Here is a 13,434-nt window from a genome sequence, read left to right on the forward strand (position 1 = left end):
GTAATCATGTGACATGTATCTCTGTCGCTCCTGGCAACTTGGGCAGCATAGATCACGGCCCTCCTTACGAGAGTGTCGCTGGCAGGTGGTAGTTGGCAGGTGACATGGCCGGGCACTGACTGGTTGGAAGTTTCTATGACGTCACCTGCCTTAAAGTTACGTCTATTGTTGTTTGCATGCGTTAAATGTGTGTGTGCCGTCAGCTGTGACGTATGCGTCACGTGCAATGGTTTGACCGTAGAACATGCACGTGATGAGCTGGGTGAATTCAGTCTGCTTTGAAATGAATAGTCAACCTGGTCTTTCGCGGCAGTTGTCGGAGACTCAGATACGGCGTGTGCGCGCGCGCGCGTGTGTGTGTGTGTGTGTGTGTGTGTGTGTGTGTGTGTGTGTGTGTGTGTGTGTGTGTGTGCGTGCGTGTGTGTGTGTGTGTGTGTGTGTGTGTGTGTGTGTGTGTGTGTGTGTGTGTGTGTGTGTGTGTGTGTGTGTGTGTGTGTGTGTGTGTGTGTGTGTGTGTGTGTGTGTGTGTGTGTGTGTGTGTGTGTGTGTGTGTGTGTGTGTGTGTGTGTGTGTGTGTGTGTGTGTGTGTGTGTGTGTGTGTGTGTGTGTGTGTGTGTGTGTGTGTGTGTGTGTGTGTGTGTGTGTGTGTGTGTGTGTGTGTGTGTGTGTGTGCGGCTTAGCTGTGGGGAACAAATGATTCGAACTCACTGTAGGGCGGTAATTGAATATTGTTACAACGAAGTCGAAGGGGTACCAAAATGTCTTCTCATAGCCGTTTCTTCTTTGCAGCTGTACACGACCTTGGTTGCGACTGTCGCATATGCCAGCGGGCTTACCGGCACACTCTTTATATCGATGACTACATGCCAGTGTGCCGCAAACTTGAATTGCGTGAGCCTGGTATCACTTGGCCAGCGGTATATACCGGCCGAATACGTCAGCCCAATTGCCAATGTTCGCCGCTGTCTTCCGCTGCTCGGGGAATAATGTCGATAGAGGACATGAGAAGACCAGTTCAGAATATTCAACACCGTTTTATACGTGTTGAAGCCGATACGGCCCGTTGCAGAAGTAGTCGCGCGACGGCGATTTCTTTGCGACTACTGGTTTGCTTGGCTTTGCAGTAGAGCTCACGACCATGCACGCCGGAGCACTTGTCCACAAGACAGCAATGTCCTGTGGACAACGCGTATAGACCAGACTGAATACTTTGACGAAGGCCGCCTTCCTATGTAGTCATCGGGAATTTTTGGTGCTTGCGTTTTTCGGCGCTTGACCCCATGGAACCAATAAGAACCTGAATCTGTCAAAGTATAGCAATGCGCAACGGGCCGTGCGCACTAGCTAGGTAGCGTCGCGTGCGTCCAGACGAAAGCTTTATGCTGGCCCCGCTTGAAGGAGGATAAATTTTCCGTGTATTTCGTGCCATGCTCTACACAACAAAGTGTTCGAAGTAGTTTGAATTTACCCCGTTTAGTAGGTACGAAAGTTTTGGCTCCGTTGCAAATTTACGCACTGAGCGAAATGGAGCGCAACACTTCCGTAGCGATACGATGTGGCAGATTGGAATCACCGCGCATAGTTTGCGCCGTAGAGCATGTCACTGAAGCATGTGCACGCTGTACTGACTGACTGAAAAACTTATTGATCATTTGTCACTTCTCATGTCAATGTCTAATAAAACTTCTAAACAGGACTGAATGGAGAGAGACATCTCATTCATTGCACACTTTTGGCCCTTTGATTTTCGTAGATTTTTTATGTAGTACTAGCAACGTTTATGTCTCCGGCACTCATGGTAAAGATTGCAGACAATTAGTTGCTTCATTTTACACAAGGAAAAAGGTCGTATTATGAACAGAAAAAAAAAACAACAACTGAAGAGCAAGGGCTGTATAAAATTTATCGAGAAACTAATTTAGCCTACTAGCAATAAGCCTTATAGAAAACTTGCTGCTTGGAAAACGCTATAAAACATGTGCACGTTTGCACTGTAGTACAACAGATCAACACAATAATTGAACACACACCAGGCATTGGAATCCACGTTCAGCACTGTACACACACGAGGAAGGAGTACCTCGGAGTTTTTATACCAGCCACAACGATCTGCATGACGCTGACACATCTCGATATGAAGTTACAGCTGCTACACACAAGAATTGATTTAATATATGTGCAAGCACATGCACTTCGCACGTCCCCACCATTTACTCAACAACTAGATATAGTAAAAGGACCAAGACGTGGCAATCTATGTGCTGCCACCAGAAAAACAAGGGAATAAGTACCCCCCTCCCCCCTCCCCTTAGGTGTGTGTAGGAAATATCACTGCTCCCAACCTCTTTGTACACAGATTACTGCGAGCAGGCTCTGCGTCTATGGCTCCATGGACATTTTCGTTTCCGTTTTCCTAGCTTGGTAACATGCTGTGGCAGTACGCTGATGTGTGTGACGGTATCAATGTCCCGATTGAACAATGCCAAGCGGTGAAAAATGAAAACGCGATAAAGTTCAGAACTTACCGGACTTCCCAGAGGTGTTCAAATCCACCGCGCAGCGCAGCTAACCAGGCACGCGGGATAATGATGATGATGATCAGTGGCTTTCCCCTTTGCATTGGGTGGACGCAAATAGAAGGAGGTAAAAAAATTGCCTCTCAGCATCTTAAGCTCCACTAGGTGTAGAGGTTTGGATGCATGAAAACTAACCTACCAATTCACTAAGAAAAAATATTGGTAAAAATCTTCTATGCCGCTTCTTGAGGTATCCAGTTCCTGCTTCACTTGTACAAACCTTGCTCTATTAGTCTAGTTGGAAGATATCGCGCTTCAACGTACATAGCGGGATTGTGCGAGATGTTTTCCCCGAACAGGAAGCGCAGGAAGTCAAGAATAATCACGTGATAACAAATGGTAGGGTCTTATCATCTTACGAAGGGAGTTTCGGTGATGTGACCGTTTGTTCTCAATGTAGATGTCTGGGAGCTCGATCGCTTTGTTTAGGTCCGTGTTTTCGAATTTTACCATTATGCAAGGTAAGACCATGGTCATGTGTAAACTTCTGCTTCTGATCAGTGTTTTTCTTCGCCTTTTCAGTCAGCAGAACCCAAGGTTACACACGCTCCATCTACTCCAGTTGTGTATTTGCTGTTTTGCCGAAATGGGTGTGAAATAAGCTGCGAAATGCAGCCTGTGAAGGTTTGATATTTCGTGAACCTTGCTGCGGGTATGTGTTTTAGTAGATCGTCGTCGTCGCCTAGCAGAACAGTTTCCGATTTGTTGCTCGTGCCGTCTGTGCTTGGGTTGTTGGGAGGAAGGGAAAGAGGCGCTTCGGGGAGGCCCTTCGCGCCGATGTGTTTCCGCCTTGTACCGGAACAACGAGTCAGCTAACCTCCAGCCCCCCAGCCAGGAGGATCGCAGCGATGTTTGCGTGCCCGTAGCTTCGCTTGCGTGTTGGCACCCACCGTTCTTTGCTGCTCATTACATCACGGTCAGATTAGGCCTAAGCGGTGCCAGTATAATTTGCTCGACTTCCCCGAGTTTTCATTGCACTGGCGAAAGCGAGACAACTGCTCGTTCAGTGACCGATATTGTCGGTGGGGATATATCTGGTGCCTGCTGGTGTCGAAACGATTGGCCCCTACGTTCCTGATGTACTGCAAGTTCTAACACCCGTCGACTAACTGATGAGCAGCTGATTGGTACGGTATGTTATCTTCTGGCAAACATTCTTTGTGAAACTCTAGCCGAGCGATCAAGGTTCGCTGCCGACGCATAGAGCTGTGATCGCTGTGCGTCAGCATCAGAATCATTTCGTAAATGTAAGGACTCGCTTCCGGCTCGACATGAGTTGTCTCTCCTATCCTTGCTGCGTTATTTTTTATCCGCTTGAGGATCTTCAGTTGGCGGCTGAGAAACCTTTATATGGATGTTCTGAAAATGGCTTCATCGCTCACCTTTCGTGATATAACGGTTACAAAGCATAACATTCTGATCTCTTCGACATTCGCTTAATTTTATTCATTTTTTTCTTCGGTTTGTCATTTCAGGGTGTATGCAGTTCGACAAAGCATTGCTGTACCGTTGTCTCAGATTTTGTTTTTTTTTTTTCTTTTGAGCGAGGAGCCAGACATGATGCCTTGTCACTTCTGTATACACTTCAGTGACTTAGTTGAGGACTATGGAAACGACGTTTAACTCTCGGGGGGCCATTGATATTTAAATTAGCGTGGTGTTTCAGTTAATGGCATATGTATGAATAGAGTGGCATGCTTCATTGAGTTGATTTGAAAATTTATCGACTTTGATGAAGTGCCTAAAGTGTGTTATATGCTCATGTTTATTGAAAAAGGGGTAGTGTGCTCATAGGATGTCTCTAGTGCTTTAATTTTTCAACCTGGTCATTTGGCTTTATTTTCTCATGAGGATGAAAATGCATCCCTTGGTCAGAAGGGTGCAGCAGAAAATTCTTTGCTGCACTCTTCTGCAAAATGTCTTATTCAGGTAGTTTTACTGATGTCTCAATGTTGTGCAGGCTTGTTATGGGCACAGAAATATTGTGCTGCAGAGTGGAGCAGCAGTACTGGTGCCTGTTGGCCTCTGTCATGATTTTCTGGGCGTAAACAGTGAACTCTTTTCAGTATAATGACTGTGGCTGATGAAAAGCTTTTCTAAGCTCAGAGCTGCTGACATGCAATGTTGGGTGACCCATTAGTGCACTCTGAGCAGCGCTGCTATCAGTACTTAAAATGCCAATGGTGTACTTACAAATGCTGTATTGTCTTAAAATTATTTGTGCTTCACAGTATTTATAGAAACTTGAAATGAGTAATGTTGTGGTAAAATACTGGTTCTGTGCAAAATTAAGGATATAAAGGCTTGCATGCTCACTTTTCATGAGGTGGTGGGCTCTGTCATTTAAAAATGTGGCAGAAAGTCACTGCTGTTGCTCATTGGTCGGGGCGCTTGACTGTATAGCCGAAGGATTTGGGGACCACAGCAACCGCATTGTCATGGGGGCAAAACTTTAAATGCTTGTGTATTTTGCAATGTCAGTTCACATTATAAAACCCTAGCTTGTCGAAAATTACAGAAGCCCTCCATTGCAGCATTCCTCATAGCCGATGTCACTTTGGGACATTAAACTGCATATGCCACTACCAGTAGTTTTAGTGTGGCCTGTACATGTTTTCAGTGTATGACTGTGAACACTTGCGTCTGTACAAGCTAGTTGCCGATTTTTCCAACCTCTATTAGAAAACTTCATAGAACTAGTTTGATTCTACAAAACAATGTATGAGGTGCACCAACATTAATTTTTACTCAATATTTGGGTGCTACGCTATTCATGTCTTTGGTGAAATAATTTTTATCTGGGAAGATTTGACCTGTTGCATTTAGAGCCAGCTAAATATTACCGGAATGTCCAAAGTATGTCCTGACAGGGACATACTTTGATGAATCTTTCATGACTTTTCACTTAACAAGGGAATCTTGCAGCGCAGGTGCTGCTATATAATGTACAATTCTTTGGGGTAGTCGCTGTGTTATTACTAATGGGTTGCTAAGCGTAATCTGTAACTGTGCCCTGTGACAGTGGTGATTTTGCTATGAACTACTATAGGTCGCGTGGTTTTCCACTTCATTTTTCAATCTCCCTTGAGGTTTTTTTTTTCTTTTTTTTTTCTTTCACTGACTGCAGGCTGAAGGATCCAAAGATATTGGAGTACAGTGTTAATTTATAAAGCAGTGTGATTCTTACACCTACTGGATATCATTACGGGTTTCTGTTGTGCTTTTTTAGGGTTTAGCCGGGCACGGCATTGCGTTCCATTGCCAGAATTCTTTTGGAAGTTTTTGTTCATCCACGTTTTCTTTTTCTTCCCCCTATTTTAGCTCGCTGGCCAGTATGAGCTACTGCTATTTCCTGCAACTCTTTTCGGTGACGCTCCTGCTTTACTGACTGATTATAGGCAAGTTTTTCTTTCTTTTACTTTTTTTTTTTCTGTGTGTAATCACTGTCACCTGTTGTTTGAACTGTATGCTTGTTGATTATCTCTGCCTTTGATGCCTTCAGAATCAATGCTGAGCTTTGTAGTGCGCAGTTCTGACAGGCTACGGTTCCCTTTACACTGCAGATGGTGACAGTGGGCATGTACATGCACACATATTATGATGTCGCGCGAAGTACTGGGTTGTCGTAGCTAGTTGCCAAAAAAAGAATGGAAGGTGGGAAGCAGGCCTCGATTAGATTTTGTACAAGTAACACTACTGCTACTGTGGGGGTTCTTACAAGAAGCCCCTTTAGATTTTCAGGGATGCTTTCGGCACAGGAGTGGGTAGACTAAGAACAGCAATGCACAAGAAATAATTTCTTTACCTCGTGCCACTTACCATCCATGTGCAGGGCATGTGCAGGAGCTAAGGCAGGACTGGGCTAGGTTATGCTTTTGGATGACTTTTCTTTATATTTCACTTCTGAAAAACAGCGTGAACGTACTACTAAACTCGTACTACTTAACTCGTAATACTGCAGCATACTTAAGTCTTACTACTGTAATGAACGCATCTCTTATCAAATGTAATCTATGCATGCAGTGCTAAATACCCAGCCCTCTGTATGCTGCCCGGGTCATTTTACTAGAGAGAAAACGAGGACCTCGTGAGTTCCTCTTTGAAGCCTGGCTTGCATGGAGTGTTTTTTGCCCCCCAGATTTGCTCTGTGGAATGCATGCGACCATGCCACTGAATTTGCACTATAATGAGCATTTATTACATGTTCGCTTTTGCTTGTGATACAAGTTTGGTGGTGCGGCCATATGCATCTTACAACGGAGAGAACTTCTGGTCAGACAACGCTTCATGCAGGCCAGGCTTAACAAGGCTTGTTAGCCTAATATTTATCTTAACTTTGCAACATTTGGTTCTGAGTTTCACAGACATATAGTAGTAGTAGTAGTCAATCGCTTTATTCCAGAGCAGAAATCAACTGCTCAAAATCAGCTTTGCCTGCTATACCAGGCCGAGCTGATCCTCTTCTCGAGAATGAGCCAGCCAGGCATGCCAGGAGAGGGCTGGGGATGAGAGAGGTAGAAAGGAGCTTGAACAGCAAGAGGGCAGTATGCAAGGTTCACATAAAGCTTAGGGCAGTTGGAGTATGGTGGTTTAGAGCGGAAATGGTACAAATATAGTCTCACTGTTGTAGTGAGTGTGTTGGTCTGAATTTTATGAAAGATATGTACCTGGGAAACAGAGAAGGGTGTGAAGCACAGAGAATAGCGAGCTCCTGCCCAAATTCTAGGTAGGACTGCGATACGGCTTTCCCGATCAGAAGGCCCTCATCACATAATGTTTGCTGGACTAGCAGATCACTGTAGCTCAGTTAATAGTTTCGCGAGCAGTATTATTACACAGCTCATTTAAAGCAGTTCCTAAATGCTCAGGTATCCACCTTAATGTGGCTGTATCAGATTTCAGATATAAAAGTGCCATGTATAAGTCTGAGTATATTTGGGAGTATGGTTCGCTTTTGAAAGACACAAAGTGTCGCTTGGGAATCCCTGTACAGAATCAGTTACGTTTATCTAGAGCACTGACGCGGTTCTGTGCGGAAGATGCGAATGCACAGGCACAAGCGCATCACCCCTAACAAAGGAGCTGCATTAAAATTACACTTAAAGGGCTCATGAAAAGCTATTTACTAAAACTAGAAAATGCATACAAGTAATAGGTATCCCATAAGTCCTCTCCGCAGCACAAAACGTTTTAAGCTAGAGTCACTAACACCGAAAATATCGAAAATAATGCTCCATCTCTCCCCCCCTCAACTCAACACATGCCGGTGCGGGAAAAAAAGGAAGAAAACAAGCTGCGACAGTGCCCCACCATGTCCCGTTCCACCCGCATCTCTCGGGAGCTTGTAATGAGTGTGTGCACCCAGCAAGCCCTTACTGATTTCATTTGGGAGATTTGTTTGCACGGGGGAACCCCTACTTGCCCCCTAATCGGTGGCAAGCAGTTACCAGGAGCACTTTTTAAAAATTATTTCTAAATTATCGGCTGCACGCAAAGTTTTTAAATTTGACTCAAGTACTCACAAACACTACCTCTATGGATTTCTTCCACTAGAATATCGGAGCAAGTACCGTTTCAGGGGCCCTTTATTTTCGACCGCATCACACTGCTCCAGCGATCTGGGCAAGTGTGGTTAATTCTGTACTTGACATATGGTTAAGGGGGGGAAGAGGAGCAAATTCCTGGACAGCATGCACAATCAAGAGAATTACCAAGGTAGTACTGTCTGGTGAGTGTAGGTATGAACAACTGATAGAATCAAGAGGGTCAGGCAAAAAGAAGGAATGTATGAGTTGGGCTGCAGATCCGCGTATGGAGACATAGGTGTGACTGTGTAGAGGCAGCATGTGTCAGTCAGCCCGGGTCTGCCTGCATACGGAGTGAAGGATTGTGGTGATGTTGCGGGGAATTAGTGCTGTACGGAGGCTGGAGATCTCTGTGAAGATGCATATGATGAGAAATAAGTCAGTATTTTAGAGGTACTTTATAGAAGTTTGGATTGGGAGACCGAGGGCCGCTTTGTAGCAGGTTTGTAGAGCAGCTCTTGGTTTTCCTATCTGGGTTTGTGTAAGAGGGAGATGTAGAACGTAGTAAAGGATTTGGTTGAGTGCGAGGGCCTGAACAGGACGACAGGCCTGAGCCTCGTGGAGGTTGCCATATCGTGCGACTGCATGGCGGACAAGATGGGAGACAGTGTGACAGGTAGAAAGAGCTTGGTCGAGATTCTGCATGATTTTGTGCGAATGGAGTGCCATGCCTAAAATGAGACATCTTGAGACTTTGGGGATGAGTTGTGAGTTGAGAGCAAGAGAGATATGGCTGTTGTGTGTGTGCTGATATTTAGAGTAAAAACAGCGTGGGAAAACGAGACGAACGAAGAAAGACACAACACAAGTGCTGAAAACGTCTCGTTTTCCCACGCTGTTTTCACTATAAATCAGTACCAACTCGCCCAAATCGAGGTGTAGATCAGACTTCTCTGGTGTGGGAGTCGGGCCAGCCTTGAAAAGAAAGGTAGAAATAATGTCGAGACCCTGCTGAGGTGTCATGTCGATCTTTCCCAGTGAGCCTAAGGTGTATCAGAGAGTAAATCGTTTGCATAAAATATATGTTGCAGGTTGGGTACACTCTTGAATGGTTGTGCAAGGACGCACATGGCAAGATTGAGTAGAGTCTGAGAGAGGACAGCTGGATAGCTCCTTTCTGAGTACCCCAGGTCAGATTGAAAGGTGTGGAAGGGGTATGAGTAGAGCTTAGGTGAAAGGAGCCTTTGCATTGATTCAGGAAATTATTTGTAGAGGTTGTAGTCACAACCACTTTGGGCCACGTCCTCGAGAAGATGGTCATGGGAGATGCAATCAAAAGCCTTGCTGATGCCCACAGCAACTAAAGCATGTATTTGGGAGGAGCTGGATCAAACAAGATGTGTTGTAATGTGAGGAACAGGTCTTAAGCAGAGATGCGCGAGTGGAAATCAATTAGGAAAGGAGGGAAAAAGTTCGTGCGATCAAGAAAATTGAGGAACCGTGCGAGAGCCATGCGTTCTCTAAAGTTTTGCCTAACATGAAGTGAACGAGATAGGGCGTAGTTTAGAAAGAGATGGTGGTTTGCCTGGTTTGGATATGAGAGTGAGCAAAGGTTTATACTCAGATGTAAGGGCTCAGCGTTTATTCATGGTATCGAGTAAGAATTGTTTAGTTGAGTCAGGAAGGTTTCAGGAATGTGTTTAATGGTATTGTGTCCTCCCTAGGAGATGTGTTGATTTTCAGGTAGCGTAGCCATTCTAAAACAAGCTCCATTGTTATTCCAGAAATTCTCTTCAACCCTTCATTAGTCTCATAGAAGGCGCATCATTTCAAAGGCTGCAGAGTGTATCGCTAGATTCCTGATATGATATTTCAGTGGTTCAAGTGGGGTAAAAAGGTTGTTAGTGTATTATTCTTGTTATGCCATCAATATTGTTTGTTCATTTAAATTTCCTTCCTTGTCCTTGTACCAAAAGAACTTTGGTGCTGTGCTACATGCCTTAAGATGGTGATCATCCTAAGATTTGTGTAGTGTACTCCTGCCATGCATAGTAGCACTCTCAGTGTATCTTCATAACCACATTGCTGCTAAAACCCATGCTTCATACATTTTTATAGATGTCTGCATGTTTCTGGCTGAAAAGCTTTTTAAATGCATGAGGATATCCTAGAAAATGTGTAGGTGGCAAAACTGGCTGCAGTGCATATAGCTACTTTTTATTTGGTTAATGCTCTTGTATAGCTTTTGACAGCTTCAAAGCCACTCTGAATAAAAGATTGTTCCTGCAGAAAAATTGTTTGTACAGGCACCAAATATTGCTTTGACCTGGTAGGTTGTTTTCTTTTTTCTTCAAAGTTTGTTTTCTTTTCAGCAGTAGGTTGAAACTGGAAAATGTCAGAAGGCTCTTCAAGTGGGTCTCTCTTTGAACTCAATGTTACAGGTAAGTCCAGATTTTATTGTTGTCATCCTGTCTCATACTCATGTCATTGGATGTGTTTTGTTTTGTTTTTCCTTTTTTTACCTTGCAGTTGTTTCAGCAAAATTGAATTCGTCTGGAATTCTGTTTAAGCCAGATCCCTACGTTGAGCTCAGTGTAGATGGTGGTGTTCCTGTTAAAACGGAGTACAGTAAAAGCACCTGCAATCCAAAATGGGATGAGCAGTTTCCTGTGTAAGTATATTTTATGTTGCTTGTAGCCTCTTTTGTATTGTTTCGGCTAGAATGTCATGTTGTTGTTTTTTTAATTAATTAAAGGCAAAATAACATGAGTTTGCATTTGCTGTCCAATCCATGCTGCGCTCTGTCTGGCTCATAATGTTGCACCTCCTTGCTTTTCATCACTTTCTATGTCGTGTATATGTTGTTGTTTTTTAATCCCCAGGTTGGTGACACCATATTCAAAACTTCATTTCCGAGTATTTAATCACAATTCTTTGATGAAAGATGCACTGCTGGGAGAAGGCTGTCTTGAACTGTACCAGGTATTGGAGAAAGCTGATGGCAAATGTAAGTCTCCATGTATTTTGTTAAGCTAATCATCCTGCATGAGTGCTGTGATCTGACTGCCTTAAATTAAGGCTTCGGTACACTTGAGTGTTTCTGTGTTGTCAAGTGCTTGTGCACATGCTTGTCTTTCAGTGGACAAGGTGCCACAACCACTGGAATTGACCTGTGGCAGCAAACCTGGCCGTAGCTATAGCTACCTGCTAACCATTTTGGATGGAATGAATGTTGATATGAGCTGGTACCCACCAAAGGAAGGCATTGCTACAGCACTTGCTAGAAGAGAAGGTAACGATTCAAGTTTTGCCAGTGCAGACTGCATGAAATCAGCTGCTTAATTTTGGAACAGTTGCATCTGGCTTCAGGTGTGTCATCCTGATAGGTTGTAGCCCTAGAAGGCAGCAACTTGTCGATTACCTGCAGTTCTGTGGCCATAGTGTTCGGCTAAGATATAAAGGTTATGTGCTTGATTCCAGTTTTCATGGTCACCTTCTGGCATGGCAAAATGTAAACATGCTCGTGTACTGAGATTTCGATGCTGGCAATGAGCCTTAGATGATCAGAATTAGTTCAAGACCTTCAGTCACAGCATGCCTCACGGGGCTGTATTTGCATTGAAGAAAATTTATTTTTAACTATTTTATTGCCGGGATCTTTATAAGTTCCCTTAGTTCTTATGGGAGCTTACTTGCCTGCATGCCTTGCTATTTTAGTGTGAACCAAGCTTGATTGAAAAAGGAACATTTTGATGTTATTCTTTTTGCATAAAATTTTACTGCTACACAATGAAATATTTGTGTATCGCTTTGCTCTTGGTTTTAACAAATAGTAATATGGCCGAGTGTTATTGGCTGTATGAACATTTTAAGTCTGTGAATCGTGCTTTGAACTTTCAGCTACAAGTTCAAGAGGGGTCAAAGTCCTTGTGCATTAGCCCTCTGTTGTGCTTTATATACATTTGTGTACATTGTGAACTTGCAGTTGTTTCTAAGAGTGTGCAACACTTTGAAGTGATTTCTTTGTTTCAAGCTAATTATCATCCTTCATATTGCATATAGTTTCTATATAAACTAGTGAATGCGCATTGTAATCTTTCTTGAAACAGTGAGCGTGGTAGCATGTCTTCTGTCATTTTCTTGCGGACTAATTTTTTCATGAATGCCAAGATTTTTCTTATTTTTTACTTAATTTCTCTTTTCATGTGCATATTTGATAAAGGTAATGATTCCATGATCCCTAGGGCATTAATTTGACAAATCTCGGTATATTTAATGTTATAGTTTTATAACTATTTTCACAGCTTGCAAGAAATTTTATGCATGCATGTAAACAATTAAGGTTATTTCAAACGAAAACTAACAAACTGGCTTCCTTGGGGTCTGAATATGCTGCAGTAGGTTATTGTTAATCTGAATTTCAGGATATTATATGAACTTATGAACTTCCCTGACCATGTTTCATTGCACTATGAATAATATGAATGCACTAACTGACCACACATTCGAGCGCTAAGCACTACCCATGCATTGGCAGCTCTGGAATCGCCAGTCGCACGGTACGAAGCACAGGTTATGGATCACTGATGCTGCAAGTGAGCAGTGGTGTGCAGCTCACATTGAGATATCACCGATGTTGTGAATGAATGGTGGTGAATAGGGCCTTTCTTGGGCTTCTGAATATAACTTTTGTTCATTTTGGATAGTACAAATTTGAGGGGACGTGAATATTTTTGGCTACCCCATATGATTCATATCATCGAGGTTTTGCTGTATTTAGGCAGAAAAGTATTTGTTTCAAATTGAAATGATAAATTGTGCCTAAAAGGGTTAATAAAAGTTATTAGTTCACAGTGGTGCGTCAATACCTCAATTTGGACTGTGTGCCAGGACTCACTCACAACATCAGCGATCGCTTGGATGTTCGACTATGGCTGTGGCCACTATGTAGTTTTGTGACCTTGCAGAGAAACCAGAAAGGTGAGCTGGTTTGGTTTAACAGTAAGGTTTTACGAGATGTCACTGTGAAACCTAACTCTGACTCATTCTGTCAATGTCGATGTTTGTTGGATAAATTTAGATTTAAAAAATCATTCTGTCAGTCAGTTCAAACTCATGATGGCCTCACCGAAAAGAATGTGTGGCCTCCAGGATTCGGACGCAAAAATTGGTGTGCGATGCTGCCGTGTGCGATGCTGCCAGCACTGTTCCAAAGAGGCACTGCAAGTGTCCATGAAAAGAAGTTATTGCTTTTAATAGGCTGAAGTAGTGAAAATTCTCTAGCTTGTTCGCAGCACTGTCAATGTTCCGTGGAGTCGACAAAGGTTTTCACT

General features: G+C 43.4%; 1 protein-coding gene across 1 annotated transcript in view; it reads left to right on the top strand.

The window, feature by feature from the left end:
• Positions 1–2,878: 2,878 nt before the first annotated feature.
• Positions 2,879–13,434, top strand: part of Su(dx) (WW domain containing E3 ubiquitin protein ligase suppressor of deltex) — a 63,459-nt gene continuing 52,903 nt past the window's right edge. The window contains exons 1-6 of the mRNA XM_084590364.1: positions 2,879–3,037; positions 5,898–5,974; positions 10,477–10,542; positions 10,631–10,772; positions 10,984–11,108; positions 11,241–11,393. Coding sequence (XP_084446490.1) covers positions 10,494–10,542; positions 10,631–10,772; positions 10,984–11,108; positions 11,241–11,393 — 469 coding nt within the window. The 5' untranslated portion in view covers positions 2,879–3,037; positions 5,898–5,974; positions 10,477–10,493. The remainder of the gene's footprint in view (positions 3,038–5,897; positions 5,975–10,476; positions 10,543–10,630; positions 10,773–10,983; positions 11,109–11,240; positions 11,394–13,434) is intronic.

This window comes from Amblyomma maculatum, chromosome 1, assembly GCF_055883805.1.
Source record: "Amblyomma maculatum isolate TAMU_Amacu chromosome 1, ASM5588380v1, whole genome shotgun sequence".
NCBI lineage: Eukaryota > Metazoa > Arthropoda > Arachnida > Ixodida > Ixodidae > Amblyomma > Amblyomma maculatum.